Consider the following 26,356-nt stretch of genomic DNA (forward strand, 5'->3'; position numbering starts at 1 on the left):
TTCTTCTTCTTTTTTAATGTTTATGTATTTACTCTTGAGAGAGAGAGAAAGAGCACAAGCCGGGGAGGGACAGAGAGAGGGGGGTAAACACAGAATCCAAATCAGGTTCCAGGCTCTGAGCCATCAGTGCATAGCCTGACACGGGGCTCAAACTTATACACCACGAGACTATGACCTGAGCAGAAGTAGGACCCTTAACTGACTGAGCCACCCAGGTGCCCCCGGGATTCAGAGCTTCTAATGTCTTCTGGTTCAGTAACTGTGTTCACCTTTTGGACTTGATCAAATTCAGCTTCCCTATTTTGATTCTATGAGCCCCGTCCACTCACTCTCCAGAAAGTCCCCCTGGTAGAAATTTTATTGGGATGATCCTCTTAACCAAGCCAGTTCTAGTGCTGGACCCCACTCAGTACCAATGTTTAGCTGCCACCACATAAAAGAACAGCAAAATAGTATGCAAAAATCCATCAGACAGTCCTTAGGCCAAAATCTGGACTTTATCCCTTTCTAGTTGTATAATTAAAGGAAGTCAAGGCACCTCTCCAAGATTCAGTTTCTCTTCCAGACAATGTAGATATTAATACCTATTCCGTAGGGTTAGTGTAAGGATTGCCAGTAGCAGCAGTTCCTTGCATGAGCAAGTACTCCATAAATGGAGCTTTTCATTAGAACACACCGTGAACCTCGTCTCTGTGCCCTAAAGCCAAGGAAAGGTGGAATTCCAAGAGATTATGCTGACAACTACTTTAGTAGAGAGAGAACAGACGCTTTGTTTTTTCTTTCTACATTTTCATGTCCAGCTAAGATCTAAAATCTTCTTCTTCCAATGTCTTTTACTTTACCCCCCCCCCCCCTTGCCTGGCTCCTGTGGCCCCTTCATCTCTGCTGTTGAGCATTGTGGCCCAGCCTGCACTCCTCCTTCTTCTTCCCTGATTTACCCAGAGTCCTGCCCTTGCAGTCCCACATGGCAAGCAAGCATCCCATGCTCACTCTTCCGGTAGCATGAAAACAACCACACCACATGCAACCGTTTCCAGGAAGTTTCCATTCACGAATGATAAAGAAATGAATACACACAAAGATTTGGCTAGAAGAACATCTCTCACCTCCTTATTTACAATGACAAAAGAAGAGAAGTAAAAGTGAAATCAAAACTGAAAGCAAAAATATAAATGTCCAACTAAAAAGAAATAGTAACTCAGGAAGCCTGGCTCAGTCAGCAGAACATACGACTTTTGATCTTAGGGTTGTGGGTTCAAGCCCCATACTGGGTGTATAAATTACTCTAAAAATTTTTTTTAAATAAAATTTTTTTAAGAAACTAGTAGCTAAATATGTAATACATCACAACAGAGGCAAAGATAAAAGTTACATCTGATTTCTTCTCAGAAACCATACAAACAAAAGAGAATAGATTGACATATTTAAAGTGTTGAGAGAAGGGTGCCTGGGTGGCTCAGTCCATTAAGCGTCCGACTTCGGCTCAGGTCATGATCTCACAGTTCGTGAGTTTGAGCCCCATGTTAGGTTCTGTACTGACAGCTCTGTACTGGAGCCTGCTTCAGCTTCTGTGTTTCCCTCTCTCTCGGCCCCTCCCCCACCAGTGCTTGCTCTCACGCGCGCGCGCGCTCTCTCTCTCTCTCAAAACTAACCATTAAAAAAAAATTTTTAAAGAAATTCAAAAAATAAAGTGTTGAGAGAAAAAACCCACCATCCTACAATTTTGACCTTGCAAAATATCCTTCCAAAGTGAAAAAGAACACATGAAAAGATGCCCAACATCACTCATCTCAGGGAAATGCAAATCAACACACAGTTAAGATATCACTTCACACCTGTCAGAATGGTTACAATCAGAAAGACAAGAAACAACAAGCACTGGTAAGGATGCAGAGAAAAAGGAACCTTCATGCACTGTTGGTGGGAATGTAAATTGGTGGAGCCACTAACAGTGGCTGGAAAACATACGGGAAGACAGCATGGAAGTTCCTTAAAAAATTAAAAATAGAAATACCAGATGATCCAGTAATCCCACTACTGGGTATTTACGCAAAGAAAGCAAAAACACTAATTTGAAAAGATACATACACCCCTATGTTTTCTGCAGTATTATATACAACAGCTAAGATATGGAAGCAACCCAAGTGTCCATCCACAGACGAATGGATAAGGAAGATATATATATATATATACACACACACACACACACACACACACACACACATATGTATACACACACATATAATGGAATATTATTCAGCCATAAAAAAAAATGAGATCTTGCCATTTGCATCAACATGGACAGACCTAGAGGGTATAATGCTAAATGAAATGTCAGAGAAAGACAAGTACTATATGATTTTACTTATGTGTGGAATCTAAAAAACAGAACAGGGGCGCCTGGGTGGCGCAGTCGGTTAAGCGTCCGACTTCAGCCAGGTCACGATCTTGCGGTCCGTGAGTTCGAGCCCCGCGTCAGGCTCTGGGCTGATGGCTCAGAGCCTGGAGCCTGTTTCCCATTCTGTGTCTCCCTCTCTCTCTGGCCCTCCCCCGTTCATGCTCTGTCTCTCTCTCTGTCCCAAAAATAAATAAACGTTGAAAAAAAAAATTAAAAAAATAAAAAATAAAAAATAAAAAACAGAACAAATGAACAAACAAACAAAAAGCAGAAACAGACCCATAAATACAGAGAAAAAACTGATGGTTGCCAGAGGCCAAGAGGGTCAAAGAGGGGCAAAATGGGTAAAGGGGAGCAGAAGATAAAGGCTTTCAGTTATGAAATGAGTAAGTCACTGGGATAAAAGGAACAGCACAGGGAATATAGTGAGTGGTACTGTAATAGGGCTGTATAGTGACAGAAGGTAGCTACACGGGTGGCAAGCGTAGCATATCATGTAGTCTTGTGGAATCACTTTGTTGTATACCAGAAACTAATGACATGTGTCCACTATCATTTTAAAAAATGGAAGGAGAAATACTTTCTCAGACAAATAAAAACTGTGGGAATGTGTTGGCAGAACATCTGCCTTGCAAGAAATGTTAGAAGAAATTCTTCACAAACAAGAAATGATAGGGGTCTGCAATGTGAATGTCCATGAAGAAAAGAAAGAGCACTACAGGAGGAATAAGTGACGCTAATATAAAAATGTAATTTTTCTCATCCTTAATTGATCTAACATGTAATGGTTTGTTCAAAATAATAATAGCAACAATGCATTCAATTAGATATGTCTATATATGCTTCTGTATAAGTGAAGTGAATAACTAATAATACAAGGGACAGAGCAGGGAAGAATTGCAAATATTTTGTTATTTTATGGTACTTGCACTACCCATGAAGTGGTACAGTGTTATTTGGAGGTATACCTGGGTGAGTCGTAAATGCATACTGCGAACTCTAGGGCAACCACTAGAAAAAGTAAAAAAGAAGTGTGAGGGGCACCTGGGTGCTTCAGTCAGTTAAGCTTGGACTCTTGTTTTCAGCTCAGGTCATGACCTCATGGTTCCTGAGTTCGAGCCCCACGTAGGGCTCTGTGCTGACAGTGCAGGGCCTGCTTGGAATTCTCTCTCTCCCTCTTTTTCTCTCTGTCTGCTCCTCCTCCACTCACTCGCTTTCTCAAAATAAATAAATAATCATTTTTTTTTAAATGTATATGACATGCTAAGATAGGAGAGAAAATGGAATCATATAAAATGCTCAATTAAAATCTTTACAAAGGGCAGAAAAAGAATGGAAGACAAAATAAGACAAGGAAAAGGAAAAGAAGCAGAAAACACCAGCAAATATAGTAAATATGAGTCTAGCTATATCAATAATCACCTTGAATGTCAATGGTTTAAATGCACGAATGAGAAGACAGAAATTGTCAGAGTGGATCAAAAACACAACCCCACTATACATTGTCTACAAGAAACCAACTTTAAATGTAAGGACACAAATGAACCAAAAGTAAATGGGTAGAGAAAAAACACACTCTGCTAACACTAATCAACAGAAAGCAGGAATAGCTACGTTAATTTCAGACAAAGCAGACTTCAAAGTAGGAAAGTTATTCATCAGGTATAATTATAAAAGGGTCAATTCTCCAAGAATACACAATAATTCTTAACATATATGTGTCTATAAAAAAAGCATCAAAGTATGTAAGGAAAAACCAGTAGAATTGCAAGGAGAAACAGATGAATCCACTATTATATTTGGAGACTCTAAACACCCCTCTGTAGGAAATGGACAGATCCAGCAGACAGAAAATCAGTAAGGACATAGTAGAATTCAATAGAACTATCAATGAGCTAGATATTACTGATACCACAGACTACTTTATCTAACAAAAGAAGAATGTACATTCTTCTCAAGCTCACATAGAACATTCACCAAGATAGACCCCATTCTGACCTATAAAACACATCTTAAATTTAAAACAATATAAATCATATAATGTCTGCTCTTACACAATTAAAACATAAATGAGTATCAAAAAGATAGCAGGAAAACCCCAAAATAATTGATTAAATACCTTTCAAATAACACATGGGTCACTGAAGAATTTTCAAAAGAAATTTATAAATATTTTGACCCAAATTAAAGTGAAAATATAGTATAACAAAATTTGTGGGATGCAATTAAAACATTGTTTAGAAGGAAATTTATAACATTGAATGAACATATTAAAAAGGAAAAAAAAGACCGAAAATCAATAATCTAAGCGCCCATCTTACAACTAGAAAAAGAAGACAAATTAGATCCAAAGTAAGCAGAAGAAAAGAATAAAAATTAGAACATAAATCAATGAAATTGAAAATAAGAAATCAATAAAGAAAATTAACTAAGCCAAAAGCCGATTCTTTGACCAATAAAATTGATAAGCATCTAGCTAGGATAACTAAGAAAAACAAGAGAAGACCCAAACTACTTTTATCAGAAATAAAAGAGGGGACATCACTACAAATTCCATCAACATTAAAAAGATAAGAAAGAATATTATGAAAAACTCTATGCCCACAAATTTGATAATCTAGATAAAATAGATAATTTCCTTGAAAGACACAATCTAGTAAACTCACACAAGAAGAAATAGACAATCTGAATAGGTCTATATCTATTAAAGAAATTTAATCAATAATCAATTCCTAAACAGCACTGGGCCCAGGTGGGTTCACTGGTGAACTCTAGCAAACATTTAAAGAAGAAATTAAGCCAATTCTCTACAAGCTCCTCCAGAGACAGAAGCAAAGGGAATACTTCTTAGCTCATTCTAGGAGAACACCATTACTCGAATCCAAAACCAGATAGACCTTACAAAAAAGAAAAGGAGACACCAATACCTCTCTTAGGCACAGATGTAAATTCTGTTGACAAAATGTTAGCAAATCAAATTCAACAATGTATACAAAGAATTACATACCATGACCAAGTGGATTTTATCCAAGGAATGGAAGGCTGGTTCAACACTGGAAAATTAATGTAATCTACCACATCAAGAGGCTAAAAAAGAACAGTGAACAAAATCAACAGATGCAGGAAAACCACTTGACAAAATCTGGCACCCATGCATGATAAAAGTTCTCAGCCAACTAGGTATAGATGAGAATGCCCTCGACTTGATAAAGAACATCAATTCAAAACCTACAGCTAACCTCATACTTAATGATGAGAAACCCAAAAGAACTGACACCACTCAACTTCAAGACTTACAACAAAGCTACACTAATCAGGACAATATGGTATTAGAGGTGCCTGTCTGGCTCAGTTGGAAGAGCATGCAACTCTTGATCTTGCCGTCATGAGTTCATGCCCCACATTGGGTGTGGAGTCTGCTTAAAAAATAATAATAATAACGTTCAAAGTGAATAAATAAAAAATAAGACAATGTGGTATTGGCAAAAGAATACACAAGCAGATTAATAGATCAAAACAGAGAACCTAGAAATAGGTCCATATAAATAGAGTCAACTGATCTTTGACAAAGAAGCAAAAGCAATAGAACAGGAAAAGATAGTCTTTTTCAACAAATGGTGCTGGAGCAATTGAACATCCACACGCAATAAAATGAATGTAGATAGAGACTTTAAACCCTTCACAAAAATTAACTCAAAATGGATCATAGACCTAAATGTAAAATGAAAACTATAAAACTCCTAGAAAATAAGATAGAAAAACCCCAGATGACCTTGGGTATGGCAATGACTTTTTAGATACAACACCAAAGGCATAACTGATGAAAGAAAAAATTGATAAGCTGGACTTCAGTAAAATTAAAAACTTCTTTTCTACAAAAAAACAATGTCAAGCCATAGAATGGGAGAAAAATATTTGCAAGAGACACACCTGACAAAGGATTATTATCTAAAATATACAAAGAACTCTTAAAACTCAGCAATAGGAAAATGAATAATTCAGTTAGAAAATGGGCCAAAGACCTGAACAGACACCTCACCAAAAAGATACCCAGATGACAATAAGCATATGAAAAGATGTTCAACATTATGTCATCAGATAATTGTAAATCGAAGCAATAATGAGAAATCTCTACACATCTACTACTATTGTAGGCCGTAATCCAAACAGTAACAACACCAAATGCTGACAAGGATGTGGAGCAACAGAAACTCTCATTAATTGCTGGTAGGAATACAAAAAATGGTACAACCACTTTGGAAGACAGTTTAGAGATTTCTTAAAAAATTAAAAGTACTCATCCAACACCATTCAACAACTGCACTCCTTGGTCTTTACTCAAATGAAATGTCCATGTAAAAAGCTACATACAAATGTTTATAGAAGCTTGAGTCATAATTGCCAAAACTGAGAAGCAACCAAAATGTCCTCCAGTAGGTGAATGGATAAACTGTACATCCAGAAAATGGAATATTATTCCATGCTAAAAAGATATGAGCTTTCCAGCCATGAAAAGATTTGGAGGATTGTTAAATACATATTGCTAAGTGAAAGAAGGCAATCTGAAAAAGCTACAGACTGTATGATTCCCAATATATGACATTCTAACAAAGGCAAAACTATGGAGACAATAGAAAGATTGTAGTTGCCAGCGTTTAGAAGAAAGGGAGGGATGAATAGGTGAGCACAATGGACTTCCAGGGCAATGAAAATACTGTGTTTCCTACTATAATGGTGGATATATATCATTACGCATTTGTCAAAATCCACAGACTGTACAACACCAAAAGTGAACCCTAATGTAAACTATGGCCTGTGGGTGATAAAGATATGTCAGTGAGCGTTCTTCAAGTGTAAGAAATGTACCGCTCTGGTGGGACATGTGGATAACGGAGGGAGCTATGAAAGTGTGGGGGCAGGAGAAACAAGGGAAATCTGTGTACTTTCCACTCATTTTTGCTGTGAACCTAAAACTGTTCTCAGAAATAAAGTTTATTAAAATGTATTAAAGTGGTCAAAAATAGTTTAAAAATATATAATAATGTATATTCCCACTTTTATTTTGGAATGAAAAACATATGTGTCACACACACACAGATGTAAAGAAAATACACCATTGTAGTAACAGCAATTTTCAATGGGAGACTACAAGGAAATGCAGTTAATGCTTTCCTATTGTTTATCTCTTTGGTTCGTCTTAGGTTTTGATTGTGCACCTACATAGCTGGTGCTTAATAAGTGTTTTTAGAATAAAGGAGTACAGAAAAAATTAGACGCTGAAGGGAGGTCTGGGGACTCCTCACCCTATTTATGGTAACCTTGTTGTCCACACCCCACTGGCCCAACCCCACATACAGAAAGAGAGTATACTGAGCACTACCAACACTCGGTCTGTAGCCTCGCTGCAAGGTTTCCACAGTTTATTTCTCTTAGAAACTGGTTAATAAAAGAGCATATATCACTGAAGAACTCAAATTGACAATGAATTCATTAATGACCGTAATATTAGAACCACTGACTATTATGGCTTTGATCTGAAGATTAAGGACTCACGAGCACTTACCCAATTGTGTGGGCAAGACAAACCACTAGGGTGCAAGAGAAAAATATCAGGATCTATATTTGTATATATAATATTTTACTTTGTACTTGTTTTGTATTGTATAACAGTCATAAGATATTAATACAGTTGACCAGTGAACAACACAGGTTTGAACTGCACTGGTCCATTTACATGTGGATTTATTTTTATAAATACCATACAGTACTGTAGATATATTTCCTTTTCCTTACAATTCTCTTAATAACATTTTCTTTTCTCTAGCTTACTTTCTCATAAGAATACAGCATGCAGTACATATAACATACAAAATGTTTGTATTTTACATACAAACTGTATATAAACTGTATTAATTGACTGTTTATGTTATCAGTAAGGCTTCTGGTCAACAGCAAGCTATTAATGGTTAAGGTTCAGGGGAGTCCATGGGTATACATGGATTTTTGACTGCATGAAACCCCTGTGTTTCTCAAGGGTCAATTGTACGTATGTTCTGCATGTAATTTATACATATGCACATGTGTACCTATACATAGAGAGAGACCATGCTCAAAAAATTTTTGCATAGAGGTGTACAATAAAAGAAGCTTATAGACCTGGTCCAGGCCCTTCATTTTAGAAAGGAGGAAGCTAAGTCTCAGACAGAAGGGAGGTGAGTTGCCCAAGCTAGTTAAAGATTGGGTCTCCAAGTTGAGACTGCTAATGCTTTATCCTCTCGGTTTAGTTTCTGTTTGTTGCTTTGTTTATTGTTTGTTTGCCTCATCTCATTGGTTTTTGATGGAGTAGAACTGGTTTTTCAAAGCCACATAAGTCCAGGTTAAGAGTACAGATAAACTTCGGGGTGCCTGGGTGGCTCAGTCAGTTAAGCGTCTGACTTCAGCTCAGGTCATGATCTCACGGTTCGTAGGTTCCAGCCCCGTGTCAGGCTCTGTGCGGACAGCTCAGAGCCCGGAACCTGGTTTGGCTTCTGTGTCTCCCTCTCTGTCTGCCCTTCCCCTGCTCACACTCTTTCTCTTTCTCTCTCTCTTGAAAATAAATAAACATTAAAAAAAATTTTTTCTAAAAGAGTACAGATAAACTTTAACATTCCATCTTCCTATAAGTTTAACTTTTAAAAAGTGCTTACACACATAAATGGACTTCTGCCTCTTCTCAAAAATGGAGAGCTGAGCTGCCAGTCATAGCCTGCATTCTCAGGCAGGCTGCCCTACTCCTAGTAAGCTCTATCCACTGTCTCACAGGAACATTATCTGCAGGAATAACGCCCAGGGGAAATTAATCATAAAGAGAATCAGCTATAGAAATCACTGACAAAAACATCACGGACAGTCCCCTGGCCGTCTTAGACATTACTTACAAGATCCGTCAGCAATACCCTGTCTCCAGGGACCATTACTTTGAGGGAACCCTGCCAATCGCAGCATTACTTGGAAGGTACGTTTTTTTATGTTCCTCAAATGCCTACTGTCAAACTAAACCAAAGTTCTGAAAGGTTTCAAACACTTCCAAGTTTGGGTAAGTTAATATAGTTCCTGATTCAAGTGTGGCCTGGGGGCCAGGTACCCAAGAGCCTTTTCTCCCAGCCTAAGTGCGGACTTTGGTTTGTCAGAGCAGCTTTGAAAAATTCATACACTCCAGGGATTCTGATGATGTGGAGAGGACTTTATAAACCTAGAATTCTATTTCCAGCTGTCTTCTCTTGCATGGGGTAAGGAGGAGAACTTCAGCTTCTCTGGATCGTTTTGAAAATTTTCCACCCAGGAGCAAAAAGGCACAGGACGAATGATTAAAAAAAAAAAAAAAAGGTAAGAGCCACAACTTGCCCGTTTCAAATGCTCTCCTCCTACACCCAGAACCCCTACTGACTTCACAAAGGAAACAACTTGCACGAAAGTGGCCCATGTGGGAAACAGGGGACTAGAAATGACCCACGGCTCCTGACTGGGAGTTATCAATAGACCCATGTAATCATAATGTCATTACTTTGTTTTCACTGGATGACAGAGTTTTTGCAGTATCATTTGCTCTTGGCAGACCATATATCATCATTCTCCTCCCCTTAGTAATTTCTTCGCTGCAAGAAAAACTCTGGAAACCATCTTGAGAAATGGTGAAAAATACTTCCTTTTCATTTACAACTGCTTTTTTATGCACTTACTGTCAAAAGTTATAAACGAAAAGTTATGTGAGCCAACCAGGGAGGATTTGGGCAGCAAAAATGCCTATCAGAAGAAAAAAATCTAGGTACATTATTTAACAAGGTGTTTACAGGTAGCTCCAGAACCACAATATAAACACCCAATCATACCTCAAATATGGCACTTGTCATTCAAAGTATAACTCAGAGGCCTTTTTTTACTTTTATTCTCCCACACAGTTTGTTGTAGAATCTCTTCATAATTTATGCATTTATTAACTAAACTTATTTCCTTAAGGTTGGGGTTAATAAGGAGGTATGCTGTAGACAAAGCATACTGTGAGTTTATCAAGACATTTTTTTTTAAATCTCTTTTAATAACTTTGCATTCAACTTGAAAAAAATAAGGATTTTGCAGCAACTCTTTTCATAGGCTGGGCAACTGTTCTCCAACTGCTCTGAATAATGGGCTGGCGGCAAGATGGAGGAAAGTGCTAGAGGTGTGGCAGAAAGTTCTGTCCTTGCCCTGCATGACAGTAACACATCAGGAGCAGACACCAGGGTCAGGCTCACCGAATTAAAATAAAACAGCAGCCTCCCTGTCTGGAAAGAAGGAGTCAGAACTCAGAAAAATGGACTCTGGACTCAGAAAAATCTGTTTGAATTCTGGCTCTCCTACTACAAAAGCATATGATGTCCATGTAAGTCAAGGAAATTAACTAGCCTAATATACTTTGCCACGACCATATCCCATCTGGAGCACTGTGTTCAGTTCTGTGCACCGCATTTTTTGAAAGAATATTTATAAAATATAGTAAAACCTGAAAAGTAAATCAGAAGGGTGAAAGGCTTACATAAGAGAGGGCTAAAGAAGGCAGGAATGATAAGGCTAAAAGAGAGAATTTTAGGAAGAATACAATTGCCCTCAAACATATAAAGGGCAGTGAAAACTCAAAGAGTAATCATAACTAATATGTGCTGAGTACTCAATATGTGTAAAGTACTCAGTGTTATTCACATTCTGCAGGTGAGAAAGCACAGGCCCAGAGGCCGAGTTATACGCTCACAGTCACATAATTTGGATGGGTGGAGCCAGAGCTCATCCCAATAGTCTGGCCCCAGGTATAGGGGAGATATGAAAGCTATACTCCAAATACTTTGTTTTGTTTTGTTTTTTCATTTTTTATTATTTTTTTAAGTAAGCTCTATGCCCAAAATGAGGCTCGAACTCATAGCCCTGAGATCAAGCGTCACATGCTCCACCCACTGAGCCAGCCAGGAACCCCTCCAAATATTTCTAATCTCTGTCTTACAGGATCATGGTAAGATTACGCCCTCCCAATTCTTTTGGACACAGGTTAGTGATTTGCTCTGGCCAGTGACATGTGAATCTAAGTCATGTTCACAACCTCAGCAAGGGAGTTCCAGAGCCTATGAGCAACACGCCCATGTTCTTCCTAACATGAGAGCATAGAGATGAAACCTGCATCAGTCTAGGTCCCTGGGGGGAAATGATGGGCAGAGCTGCCCTGTGACCCATGGTGGACAAGTAACAGGAGCAAGAAATCAACTGTGACTGTTTCGTTAAGCCACTGAGATGTGGGGATTGCTTGTTACTGTGGCAATACCCAACTTTTCTGACAGATAAACAAACCCACATGCTTCAAGTCATTAAAAAACCTCAGAAACTTAAAAAAAAAAACTCTATTCTTATATTTTAAAAGGTCAGAACCGAGAATAGTTTATAGAAACCACAAGTAGGCAGATTTGGGTTTAATTTAATTTTTTTAAAGTGACGTTTTCTGAAAGCTGCTTCACAAGGTACAGGCTCACTGAAAATGGTGGTATTTAAATAAGAGGCCAAAAGGGACAGCTGGCTGGCTCAGTCAGTAGAGCATGGGACTCTTGACCCTGGGGTCGTGAATTCAAACCCCACATTGGGCCTAGAGTTTACTTCTAAAACATTCAAAACTAAAATATAAAAAATAAATGAGAGACCAGACAATCATTCTGCATCTATGTAGCAAAAAATATGGATTCATTAAGGAGGTTTAATATACCAGCTATTTCTGGAACACCTCCAGTGTTCCAGGCATTTCAGCTATAGTGATAAATCCAAACACACAATCCCTTCCCTCAAGGAAATAGCCATCAAGAACAGAAGTAGATAAGGTCTGCTGACTCTTGTAGCAGTGTGATTCAACCAAATTAGAGATAATAACAGGGCCTGAATGAAGCTGACAGCAAGCCTGAACTTACAAATAACCATGTAGCACTAGAAATCCTGCTGATGCTTAAGTTGTATTATTATTTTTCAATTAGGAGCCAAAAGTATAGGGTTTGCAAAAGGAAAGAAAACGAAGAGAATGTCTGGGTTTAAAGGAGGAACATTTTCCCTTTCTCTAGTTACCATCCTTAAATCTTGCAAACCAGGCATATTATCTGGCTTACATCAGGGGTGTTCCACCAAAGGGAATAGCACTGACTCACAGCAATTGTTACCGACCTTTTCCATCACTTTTCCCACCCCTTAGAGTCAGGAAGGGAACATTTCAATAGGGATCAGCTCAGACCTGAAGAGAGGCGATAATCTTCCTGGAACGCCATTCTTAAGTTTAGAAATCAGCCACAGCTTTTCCAAAATATCCGAAGTTTTTCCTAAAAGGGTATTTGAGCAGGGCCTACAGGAATCCCATACTCTAAGGATGATATGAAAATCACCAACTAAACGAGTGATTCCAAGGGGCACGGACTTTGTTTCCCAAAGGTGTCTTTACACAATACTAACCAGTGCTTTCTTTCCCTAGTGGTATCAATAATTAAAGCTTTGTTTATTTTTTTAAACTTCCCAAAATCAAACAGTGCAGAGATATGCCTTCCTTTGACTGCCTCACTGCATTTGAATGGAAAAACATCTAAAACTTGGGTAAGCATTAACTGTAATTGCTCTGGGGCAGACATTTCCATTTTGGGTTATTATTCATACCAGTATTCACAGAGAATAATATATGTGGATGGATTTTGCAGCCATTATCTACACAAGAGTGACGTATCTGATTACTATTGTTCCCCAACTCAAAAGCGTCAGTTTGAACTTCGAATACTCCAGCCCTGCCCAGACCCTGAATTTTCTGAACTACGGTTCTGATTTTCTATGAAATAAACAAATAGATGAGAGCAGGCTGGATTTCAGTGCCATACCTTCAGCCAGTTCAGGGTGTCACGAGTTTCTCAAAAACACACATACAGAAGAAATTGGCTTTGGCACATGGAAAAGCAGCAGAGAATTTTCAGCTTGTGCTAGTTTAAAGTGCACCCTTAATACTCTTGCCTGTTTTCAAAAATAAGTGATAGTCTTCCAGAGACAGCTGGATCCCTGTGGTACCCAGTCTTGCAACAAGCTTTGTACACAAATGTACACTTTACAAACACAGATGTGAAATGTCGACCTAGGACAGAAGAGAGGCACGCAGATGAGGGTGTTTAGTCTAGTGGCTCCACACCCGAAAGTTTCAGGGACAGAGCTGATGTTTCAAGAGTGAGAGGGGGGACCGCCCATCCTGTACGTTCATCCGGGGACTATGGAGATGACCCCCATCTTCCCAGCGCCAGTGTGCCCTCTGCCCTGGTGACCCGGGTTGAGATTTAATCGAGGGCCAGAGTGGGGCCAAGACAATTGTGCCAGTGGTTACTCAAACGGAGAGAAGGGCTAGAAATCACGAAGCCTTCCTGGCTGGCCCGGCTGACACACCCACCCAGACCCGCCGGCCCGGGGGTGCTGCGGGGAAGCGGGGGAAACCCGCGCACCCGGGTCCCGCGCCCACGAAGATGCTGCAGTTAGGAACCCGCGCGAATATCGGTCCGGGCTGGGAGGTCGCGCTACGCTCAGCAGAGGATGCCCTTCACCTCCCTGTCCCCCTTCCCCCGAGCTGAGTGAGCGGGAGAAAGTTGTGCCCGGGCCGCGTCGCCCCGGGCTGCCAAGGGAGCGAGGGCGGGAGGAGGAGAGCCGCGGGCCCCCTTACCTTGTCCTTGGGGCCGAGGTTCTGCAAAACCTCCTTGCCGGTGGCGCTCCGGATCTCCACCCCGGCGGGCGCGGGCGACGCGGGCGACGCGGGCGCGGGCTCCCTGCCCTCCTCCCGGCCTTGGCCCCGGCGCGGGGTGTCCCCCTCCACTCCCGGCCGGCTCCCGGAGCCGCGGCCGCTGCCCTGGCTGCTCCGGGGAGTCTTCGCGCCCCGCTGCCCCACGCTCAGGGCATCGAAATCCAGCGTCTTGCTCTCGAAGGCGCCCTCCACGTTGCAGAACATGCCGCCGTACTTCTGCCGCGGGACCTGGTCCGTGGTGCCCGGCCTGGCCAGGTACACGGGTAGATCGTCCTCGTGGGAGCTGTCCCAGCCCCTACGGCCCGAGGCCATGGTTCAGGCGCACGGCGGGCCCGCGGCTTTGCTCCCCCAGAGGCGGAAAGGGCAGCCGCCGGCAGCGTGCTCCGAGCCACAGTGACTGGGGCGGGAGGAGGCGCCTGAGCGTTCGCGCCAGAGGCGGCAGTGCAGCTCCGGTTGCTGCCAGTCCCCAGCCAGCCAGCGAGCGCGCGGCGCAGGGGCCGGGGCAGCGGCGCGCTCCGGCTCGGGACCTGTCGCCCGCCCGCCGCCCCTCGGCGCGCACCCGACCCTAACGTGGCCTCGCAGGGTCGCGCGGCCTGGGGGCCCCTTGGAAAGTAGAAATCCCAACTTGGCGCGCGCGCACACACACGCACGCACGCTTCCCGCTCGCCCAGCGGCCCCCAGATTCACACTCAAGAACTCGCCTCTCTCGCACAGGCACAGAAACCCTCTTTCACCCACACTGACTTCCGAGTGTGCCTCTCAAACACAAACCTCTCTGCCCCGCTCGTGCACGCAAACCTAGTGGGCTCAGGTGTGTTCGTGTCAAAGCCGGGCTCTGATTTACAACAACACGCACCCACACAGATGTACCAGACTCACAATCCTAGACTTTGCTTACCCATAATCCCAGATTTGTCTCCTCCTCATCTTAGAATTGTCTCACAATTGTCCCCGCTTCTAGAATCTGCCTCACAAACCTGCACCCTCAAATAAAGAACCTCTGAATGGGTACCCTCTTCGCTGACGATCACAAAAGCCTGTAATTGACTCACAGACAAATCTACCCTCGAACCATTCTCACCTCATATTTAGCACCCTAGATTTTGCTTTTTAAGCACCCATAATTTGCCTCCCAGACAATTACATTATAGGTCAAAGGCATGCACAGGTCCCTGGGTTGTGCCTTGCAGAATACTTCCAATACCCTGTCCTCATACAACCAACCCACCGCTAATACCCCACAAGCTTACTCAAGCTCAGGTTTACGCCAGTCAGAACCCTCCACGTGGACTCACACATCAGCTAAGATTTACCTCAAAAATACACAACCAAAGACTTTGCCTTGCGCGTTATCTCAGTTCCACACAGATTTTGCTTATGTATATGCCTGCTCTCACAGCCTCATTCTCTTCCCCCTTGTCCACCTACATATACTCTAACCCAGACTTTGCCAGTAAAGAGTCCTCGAACCTGCAGAGCTCATATGGTATCTGCACACAGAGCCTAAATCAAGAATCTGCAGCGCCCACGTTAAACTAGGCCCCCTTTCAGAATTTCACTCCTTTAGTCATTCATCCAGTGTGAACTGAAGGCCTGCCGTGCTCTTCGCAAGATACTAAAGGGACAGTGTTTAACAAGGCAGATGGGGGCCTGTCCTCACCAAGAGTGTAGTCTCCAGCCACCCACCTAGGGAGCACAATCAATCACTATTCTGCATGACATACTAAACTTTATTTTCTGAACCCCGCCACTACATCATAGACTTCATGAAGTCCAAGAGCTGGTCTGTTTAGTTTACTATGAAATATCTTGAGTCCAGAACATCTGCAGGCACATAATAGGAGCTCCGTAAATCCTTTTTGAATAAATGGTAATGATAATAATAACAAGTGCAGCAACAGGGAACATTTATGGAGCTGTTGCTGTGTGCCAGTCACTACTGTAATTGTGTCACATATAGTAACTCACTTAAAGCTCATCAGCATATGGCAGGCTTCTTTGTGCACACAGACACTATCTTTGAAGGCATCTGCAATCAATTTGGTCGACTGAAACTTGCAACCGCAATTTTGGAGAGTAACTAGGATATTGGAAAACGGGATTTCGATAGCAGGATCGTGACAGTCATGAGAAGTTGGGGGATGAGGTTGACCTGAACTCTGATCACAGACAAGTATGTCGACACAGGTTTTACTTGTCCCCCATCCCCATGAGGAGAAAGACGCTTGCTTCATTCACTGCATGTGCTCTATCACATTATTCCTGATTTCTTTAGCAGACTGCCTCTGGGAAGCTGCCTCCTTCTTAACAAATGCTGGTGGCTGACAGACCCAGAAATTCATGTGACAGGTTGGTAATATAGGCTCTTCCATCCCTCTTTGCTCACACAGGTTACTTCCTTCCTCTTCCCCGTTGCTTTCAAACTCTTCTTCACTCATTATCTCATTTACAGACTTTTAGGGGGACACTTGCTATGTGTCCAGCATTGTCCTGGGTTCCCTCCTCTGTGGAACATAATTCTAATAGGGGCAAAGAGATGATAAATAAGAAAGATCAGTTCAGATTGTGAATCATAAGAGTTATGAGACATAACATAGAGAAAAAGATAGCCAACTTTTAATTTTTTTTTAACGTTTATTTTTGAGAGACAGAGCATGAGTGGGGGAGGGGCAGAGGGAGAGGGAGACACAGAATACGAAGCAGGATGCAGGCTCTGAGCTGTCAGCACAGAGCCCGACACGGGGCTCGAACCCACGAACCACGAGATCATGACCTGAGCTGAAGTCGGACACTTAACCGAGTGAGCCACCCAGGGGCCCCTAAGATAGCCAACTTTTAGATTGTTTGGTCAGGAGAGTCTTCCCTCTCTGACTCCTCACAAACACCACGGGCACCAGCACGGTGCCCCATCAGCAAGGGCAACAATAAAGATATTAGCTAACATTTATTAGGACTTTATTCTGTGCCAGGCTCAGTGCTAAGGACTTTCCATACACTATCTTAAATTCTGATTAGTAATCTCTTAATTAATAATACTACAAGTCATGTACTATTATTTCTATTTTACTAGCAAGGAGGCTGAGGCTCTCAGTGAGTGCCCAGGTTGTGACAGAACCATAACTAGAAGGAAGATATGCGCAGAGTCTGAAGTTTCCTTTGAGAGGGGAACATTCTGAATGTAGATGCGTGCCTGTCTGTGCTTAGGTGTATGGGCGCTTGGGCATAGATAAGTCCCATCGCGGCAGCCACGTTGCCTCACAACTATGTCTGTTGCAATGCATAAGCTCCATAATTACATTTGTTGACAAAACATCACATCTGAAAGTCAACAGCTGCATATACACATATGTGTTTAATTAAGAGAGCAAAGCAGCCTTTAAAAGAAGACTAAAATGGGAATGGCTGATGTGACTCCATCCAACTCTGCAACTATGTGGCTTTAGGCCGAGTGTCTTACTTAACTTCTTGATGTCTTTCTGCTTCATATTTGCCTCACCCACCTAATGGGACTGTAAGGATTTCATTCCTTGAATAAGCCATTGTGTTAAGAATTTCACATGCATTGCCTTAACCTTCACAACAACTCTGTAAATGTGGTGTGATTACTATCCTCATTTTACCAGGGGAGAAAATGAGGCCTACACAAGTTAAGTTTCTTGCCCAAAGTATCACACTAGCATTTCAAGCTAGAATTCATTTCCCTGATAGCTGGTCCAGAGACTGTGCTCCTAAAAACCACCCCACGACAGAGCTCTGTTCTAAGGATTCAGAGAGGTAATAACGGGAACACCAGAAGTAAGGTGTTAACAAATTGAAAAATCCTAAGTGTCCCAGCTGTTTGGGGGCAAAGGTAAACTTTAAGACAAACACTCACATAAAGAAATATCCCGCCAGTGTCCTCCTAACAAAGGCATCATAGTTGCATGAACACCTGCTGATTTTATCATGTCTGCCTCTAGCAAGGTAGAGGAAACATTACTTATGACAGTCACAAACATAAAGGCAGCTATATGTCTATGGCCACCTCAGGTCACTCTTTCCAGCGAAGGGTTTATCTAAAACAATGCGCAAATAGCAAGCTATTTCTATAACACGGGCAGCAAAATAGAGCTTTCAACTTGTCACACACCAGATCAAATTTGCACTTCCTGTAACTCTGCAGTAAATGACTTGCCACTTTGCATTGACATGACTTGTTATGTGAGCCCATGGCATATCCAATTATAACTTTAGGGAAATGTATTCTGGAAGCATCTTCTATTACCTATAGATCAGTGGAAGGCAGAGACTCCTCTATAGTAAGCAATATGTGCCCATGCAATCCTGATACAGCATAGAGTGTCTTTTATGGAAAATAAATTGTGCTGAATTCTTAAAAGCAAAAATCTATCCAACAGAAGATACGATATTCATACTAAGGTGGTGACTCCATACTTAAAATAAGGGGAGAATAGAGGATTTATACAGTTTACCTTGACTCAACAGTGAACTTAAATATTTCTGATCAAAACCCATCCCATCTTTTCCATCCTTGAATTGCAGGAATTTGAACCTCAGTTATTTCTATCCCATTTTAAGGGTACAGAGATGGGAAACATCATTTTTCACCCTTCAGATGACATATATGTATGAGGCAACCTTTGCAAGATATTCAGCACTCTGCCTGACACACAATAGATGCTCAGGAAATATTAGTCCCCCATTTCTTCAGGGTATATTTAGATGTGTCATTAATATCACAGAGTTCCTAATAATGAGCTTGAACTTGTCCTGTAACTTTAGCTTTGTAGGATTTTATGGAACAAATTGAAATTATGATAATGTTTAGTATACATGTTAAAAAGTGACTTCTATTTTCAAAATACCTTCATCACACCTTAAGAATTCTGACAAACCTTGGGGCACCTGGGTGGCTCAGTCGGTTGAGCGCCCCACTCCAGCTTAGGCCATGATCTCACAGTCTGTGAGTTCGAGCCCCGCGTCGGGCTCTGTGCTGACAGCTCAGAGCCTGGAGCCTGCTTCAGATTCTGTGTCTCCCTCTCTCTCTCTGCCCCTCCCCCCGTTCATGCTCTGTCTCTCTCTGTCTCAAAAATAAATAAGAACATTAAGAAAAAATTTTTTTTAAAGAATTCTGACAGACCACTATTGAGAGTCAGCTCAATATTTGGTGACTAAAGTGTTCATTAGGAACCAAAAAACAGGGGGGCATTGGGTAACTCACTCTGTTAAGCATCTGACTCAATTTCATCTCAGGTCATGATCTCATGGTTTGGTTCTTGAGTTCGATCCCTGCATCAGGCTCTGTGCTGATAGCATGGAGCCTGCTTGGGATTCTCAGTTTTCCTCTCTCTGTGCCTCCCCCATTCTCTTTCTCTCTCTCTTTCTCTCTCTCTCTCTTGCTCAAAATTAAATAAATATTAAAAAAAAAGAAACCCAAAACAGGTCATTTTTCAAATATATACACAGCGTTAAAACCAGTTCATTAACATTTTTAATAATCCCAGTTGCGCATGCAGAAAAAACTCCTTTTATCTCATAAATATATGTATATAGGGAGAAAAATGAACAAGAATATATATCAAAATATTCATAAAAGGTGAGTTGTAGGATTATGAGTAAGTTCTAGTTTCTTATTTCACACATTTCTATATTTTCCAAAATCTTTAGTGTGAGTTACTTTTATAAACAAAGAATGTTATTTTGCAATGTGTGTCCAGGATGTTATTTTAGATAAAAACACATTTATTGAGCATGTTGAAAATTGCTGATGGAGAATTATTGAACCCAGCTGTTGGCTCCCTACTGTATTCTGAAGATGTATGATCTAAAATGAAAAATCAAAGGAAAAGACAAATAGACTCTTCATCAGAATCTAGTTGTCACCTCATGCAAAGTGAATCAGCAGGTGGACAAGTGAATGAGAAAATGATCATTACAGGGAGGACATGAAATGAGGGCTTATAAATGTCCTTGAGGCAAATCCTTTCCACCAAAGGATTAGTTAATAAGACATGACATAATCACCTTCCTACTGAGGAGTTGCTGGCGTTTCCTTCCCAATTTTTATACCCTGAGCATCTCTCTTTGATGTTTCTATTCTCAAATGTTCAAAAGCCAATTCCAATCACAGGATTTCCTTTTGCCTTATGTGGGAAAGAGACAAATGTTAAGTAGTTGCTGACCAATATGATAAAACAGATACTCACCTCAAAGGCTCTGATGCTCCAGTTTCCTCAGTGCAGGTTCACAGGTACAACTGACTCTCCTAAGTGAAAAATCTCTAAGTAAGGGCCAGACAATAAATGAATTGCGGGGTAGAACAACATAAGAATAAGAATAATAACAACAACAAAACAAAGACAAAAAAAGCGATAATCTGTCCAACCTCTTTACTAGCTACCACAGTTCACAATATATTTCCAAGGTTTTAAAAAATGTATTCCTTTTGTTACTTTTCGAGCTACATTTCCTGGTTTTTGTCCATTGATGAAAGATTCACATTAGTTTTACATTATTGTTATGACAATCTCATTCTGATTATTGAAAATAAAAATAATTCCCTCTTTTGCCATCTAAAGAGGAAAAAAAACAGTAATGAATCCTTTGTCTATTTTCCCTCCCTTCCTTCCTTCCTTTTCAATGAAAATTTCAAAACTACAGAAAAGCAGATGGTCATATAACAAACTCCCATGTACTCTTTTAGAATTTGTAAATGTAACTTTTCATCATATTTTTCATGTATTTTCAACAAACAACACATAACAGAGTTCAAGTGCCCCCTACTTATTCTACTCTCTCTCTTCTTCCCTCTGAAAAAGAACCACTGACCTGCATTAATCTCTCATATTTTTCTAGAGACTGCTATCTGTTCTAACTTGATTCTTTGATTCAGACTTTTAAAACTTGTGTCCTGCCAGATAAACTGTCCTTGTTTAATTATTTGCTTTTATTTACTTTTTTTAAGATTTTTTTAAACGCTTATTCATTTTTGAGAAACAGAGAGAGACAGAGCATGAGTGGGGGAGAAGCAGAGAGAGAGGCAGACACAGAATCCAAAGCAGGCTCCAGGCTCTGAGCAGTCAGCACAGAGCCCGATGCGGGACTCAAACTCACTGACAGTGAGACCATGACCTGAACTGAAGTGGGACACTTAACCAACTGAGCCACCCAGGCGCCCCAATTATTTGCTTTTAAAGAATAACCATGACATGGTTGATATACAGAAGCCCCGCACTCCTAGAAAGCTAAGACTTGCAGAAATAGAGTTCGTCCTGCTAGATGAAGGTAATCATATAACTCATGGACCAGGGCACTCACGCTATATGAGTAGGTGTGTGTCTTCAGATCACTGGGTTTCTGGATCAACAGATACTAGCTCTGTGAGAGGCAAGCTCAAAAACCAACCATTTTCCTCTTGAAGGGAATATTTTTGCTATTATCATGATTTGAGTGGCTCCAGGAAACTGGACATAAAACTCGCTCTTAACATTGAAAAAGATAACTTTCCTTTTAGCATCCCCTTGAGCATAAACTAAATAAATAATGGACAAAGAAAGGTAGTCAAATGAAATGACAATCTGAAAAGAGAAGCTTCTTTCATTCCAGACACAAATTTGCTGGCTCCACAAGATGAGGCCACATCCTGGCTCCAACTAAATGGGTAACAGGCCAAAGTATAAATGACAGATACTAAGAGATATGGAAGAAAAAAAAAAAGGAAACATGGTGAATAATTCTTTCATTGAGAATGTTATAGCTCTGTATAAATTCAGAAGACATAAATGCATTGGTAATGCCTTCTTACCCCAGTGCTTTTGTCTGAGTTCATTTTTCTGTTGATAAATAACTCCTTGTCTAGGCAGCTCCCTGGAATGCCTTATTCCTCCAGATCCCTCATAATTAAGATGAATGGATAGGAAATAGTATCCCGTCAATGTTTCAAGCTTTTATAGTGATTTATATTGGAAACATGAAGGAAAAAATAAGGAGACAATTAGTTTAAGCATATAGCCCTAATTTCCTTTTCTTACTATAAAATATCAGTATTTACATGGAACATGATGAGTTTGAGAAAGTGACAGTATTTGAAGTCACAAAATCTGGACTACAATTATGGGTCCATCACTAGCTGAGTGAATTTGGGGGAATTACATTAATTCTGTCTTTCTGTTCCCTCATCAATAAAATGCGGATAAAAAGCCGTGGTATGAGAAAAAAAAAAAGTGAATTGTTGCATACCAACCTATAACTGCTTTCTACAAATAGTAATTGTTATTTTCTTCAGTGTTTGGCCCAGTTTCTAAGACTCCATATGTAACAATCAACAGGTCTTGCATTAATGCTATCTGGAACTTTTGTTTTTCAACGGTAGATAGAACTATATGTAGTATATAGCTAACAATCACTAATCAGTCTTACATGTGATCGAAGTGAAAATTTTATTTTGGGAAACCAAGTCAGATTACCTCCTGTTCCAATCCTAAAAGTTTTAGACATTTGTCCCCTAAAAGTATCCTAGACCAAAGGTATAGTCAGATGTATGCGTGAAACTTATTATTATATAAAAATATACTAAAAATAATAAGATATGGATAAACACTTTTAAAGATTGATGTTTTAAAGCAGAGCCCACATTAAAATTTACTCAGTTTTGACTATATGATGTCCAACAAGTTAATAATTCTTAATATCGGCTGGTCACTAGGATTATAACATTCAAAGTACAATTCAACTTGCTTAAGTGTTTATTTCTTACCAAAAAATATTCAGTGTGACTATACATCCAAATAATATACTACAAAATCATTAGTTGTATCAAAAAGGAGTTTTTGGCTATAAAATTTACACCTTCAAAAATATATATTGCTGTCTTCTACAATAAAATGGACTGAGCAGTTCTGGGAATAACTACAGTATATCAAGGTGGGCTAATCTAAACTTCTCAAAACCATACATTTATCAAATACATAAGTTAGGAGCATTTTCAAAAGAAAACCTGAGATTAAATACTATGTGAAAATTATAGTAGATTAATTATCTGATGAAGTATTTTATTTTTAATATAATCATTATTTTTATGGCTTAATTTTAGCTAAAAATTAATTGCGTTAAAAAATTTGAATGACTTGGGGCGCCTGGGTGGCGCAGTCGGTTAAGCGTCCGACTTCAGCCAGGTCACGATCTCGCGGTCCGTGAGTTCGAGCCCCGCGTCGGGCTCTGGGCTGATGGCTCAGAGCCTGGAGCCTGTTTCCCATTCTGTGTCTCCCTCTCTCTCTGCCCCTCCCCCGTTCATGCTCTGTCTCTCTCTGTCCCAAAAATAAATAAAAAACGTTGAAAAAAAAAATTAAAAAAAAAAAAATTTGAATGACTTAAGACAGATAGGATTCATAAAACGTCTATAACATTATGGTAAGTCTGGTAGATGTAGAACTTGGGAATTACCCTTTTAGCAAAATACAGTAAAGATGTAATATTGTTAGCTAGCTGGATTATTCATTGTAATGGATATAATTTTTGACATTGGCTGGCAAATTCATAATTATTTACTTAAAAATTTAATAATCAGTAATTAAAATAATATAATCTTAAATCATATAATGATGATTAATTTCACCATTTACCAGTATCTTTTACATCTGGATCCTGAGAAGTCTTTAACTGAGTACAAGGCATAAATGAAAATTCCTCATGGGGAAGGCAAATCCAATTTTATTAGAAACATAACTATTTCTGTCGATCTTTAAGTACTCTTCCCAAAATTCTAGTATACTTGATGATACAGAAATCAGGTTTGCTTGCTTTGTGTTGTTTACCTTTGAAGACAGTGAATAATGTCTAAGAAACCACTTTGAAATGTGTCCTTGTGACAAAAAACAACTATGAATTTTTGAAAAAGCCTTTTTTTGTTCTTTTTTTTTAATCCAAAGATCAGTTCTGTTTGTTGTCCTAAAATAATTCAAATGCAGAAGAGACAAAATCTGAGCCAAGTCCAGTCCCCCTTAGCCAAGAGGAGAACAGAACTCTGCTGGAGTAACAAAAGGGAAACAGTCTGCTTAATCAATTCAATTCATTACATATGTAGTGAGTACTGATTTTTTGCCAAGGAATATTCAAGGTGTTGAGGGAGCTTAGCATACAGGAGATAAAACAAGTAGGGAAATCAAATGTTACTCAGACTGTAGTAAGTGTCACAAGAAGAAAAAGAGAACTACAGATCAAGAAAGGCCTTCTGAAAAGCAAACCACAAGTCACAAAGGGTGAGTTGGGTTTTGACAGAGGAAGATGGGTGAGGTCATTCCTGGCAGAGTTAGAAATGGGAAACAGTGAGCAGGCCTGCTTGGCTGGAAAGCACAATGCTTGTAGGGGAGTCATGGATGAGGCCAGGAAGAATGAACAGGGCTTGAATGTGGGGCACCCTGCATGAAAGCGAGAAACTTTTTGATTAAGAAAGTAGGTATACGCTGGTTCATACCTGCTTTGCAATACTAACCTTACCTACAGTCCTAAGTCCCTGGGCTTGATGCCCAGTGGCCTCTATTCTATTACTTAAGACCTCAAAGCTTTTGTAGATACAAATTCTCCTGACAGTGAGCACTCCTGCTGCCGTCAGCCCCTGAATTTCCTGTCCCTTGCTGAGCAGGCTTGGGAGGTGCAGTGAAGGCTGGAGTATGAAATCTCAATGTGTGGTGCAAGGAATATTTGGAGAAGGGGTTAGAACTCGGAGGCAAATTTTCACCATGGAAGGGGCAAGTTTCTAAATGAATCGGCAGTGTGTTCACGATAAGAGGTGATCTCTTGTTGTCTGGGGCTGCGGGTCGAGAGCAGTTGTTGCGAAATCAGAGATCCAACAACAGTGCAGAAAGCTCAGAGCTGTGACTGATGAGATAAGCAGATAGAAGTCTGCTTTACTGGGGATGGGGTGTGAAATGGAAGATTAAATTATACACGGAGGCATCAAAGAAAGGTTTTCGTTGTCCCCGTATGAGAGTGTACTAGTTTTCTATTGCTGTGTAACAAATTTAGCAGCTTATTTATTTTTTTAAAAGGGCTTTATTTTAGGGCACCTGGGTGGCTCAGTTGGTTGAGTGTCTGACTTCAGCTCAGGTCATGATCTCACGGTTTGCAATTCAAGCCCGGCGATGGGCTCTGTGCTGACAGCTCAGAGCCTGGAGCCTGCTTCAGATTCTGTGTCTCCCTCTCTCTGCCCCTTCCCTGCTCATACTCTGTCTTCCTCTGTCTCTCAAAAATGAATAAACATTAAAAAAATTTTGTAAAGGCTTTATTTTTTTTTAAATTTTTAGAATTTATTTGAGAAAGACAGATACAGTGAAATTGGGGAGGGGCAGAGAGAGAGACAGAATCCCAAGCAGGCTCCGCTTGGGAGCCTAAAGTTGGGCTCGAAATCACAAAACCATGAGATCATGATGTGAGCTGAAACCAAGAGTCCGATGCTCAACTGACCAAACCACCCAGATACCCCACAAATTTAGCAGTTTAAAACAACACGGATTTGTTATCTCACTGTTTCCATGGGTCAAGAATTTGGGTACAAATTAACTGGGTCATCCATTCAGGTCTCAAGGATGAGATCTCATCTCAGGCTTGCGGTCCTTTTCCAAGTACATTGGTTGGTGACAGAATTCAGTTCTTAGCAGTTACAAGACTGCCAGACATTCTCTTGCTGACTATGAGTCTGGGGTGACTCCCAGCTCCTAGAAACCACCCTAATGTCCTTGTCATGTGACCCCCTTCAAAGGCAATTCACAACATGGCTGTTTGCTTCTTCCAGCTCAGCAGGACATTCTCATTTTCAGTCCCTGACCTCTTTTCAAGTCTCATCTGATTAGGTAAGACCCACTCAGGATTATCTCCCTACCTTAAAATCAATTGATTAAGAGCCTTAATTACATCTGCAACATCATTGCAGCACCAAGATTAATTGTTGAATAACTGGGAGAATGTGTATACAACCAGAGTAGTGGGACGGTTGGGAGCCATACTAGAATTTTGCTAGTCACAAAGAGTCATGCCAGAATCTTTAATACGTGAGAATTCCATACTGATGCCCTTATTCTATAGGGAAAGTTGTTGAAAAGTGGGCCAGCCCAACCATTTCTTGTATGTCTATACAACTCAGTTTAGCACACAGTGCTTGAAATTTT

General features: G+C 40.6%; 1 protein-coding gene across 1 annotated transcript in view; it reads right to left on the minus strand.

The window, feature by feature from the left end:
• Positions 1-14,629, minus strand: part of DPYSL3 (dihydropyrimidinase like 3) — a 114,353-nt gene extending 99,724 nt beyond the window's left edge. Inside the window, exon 1 of the mRNA XM_030320853.1 lies at positions 14,118-14,629. Coding sequence (XP_030176713.1) covers positions 14,118-14,507 — 390 coding nt within the window. The 5' untranslated portion in view covers positions 14,508-14,629. The remainder of the gene's footprint in view (positions 1-14,117) is intronic.
• Positions 14,630-26,356: the final 11,727 nt, after the last annotated feature.

This window comes from Lynx canadensis, chromosome A1, assembly GCF_007474595.2.
Source record: "Lynx canadensis isolate LIC74 chromosome A1, mLynCan4.pri.v2, whole genome shotgun sequence".
In the NCBI taxonomy this organism is placed as follows: domain Eukaryota; kingdom Metazoa; phylum Chordata; class Mammalia; order Carnivora; family Felidae; genus Lynx; species Lynx canadensis.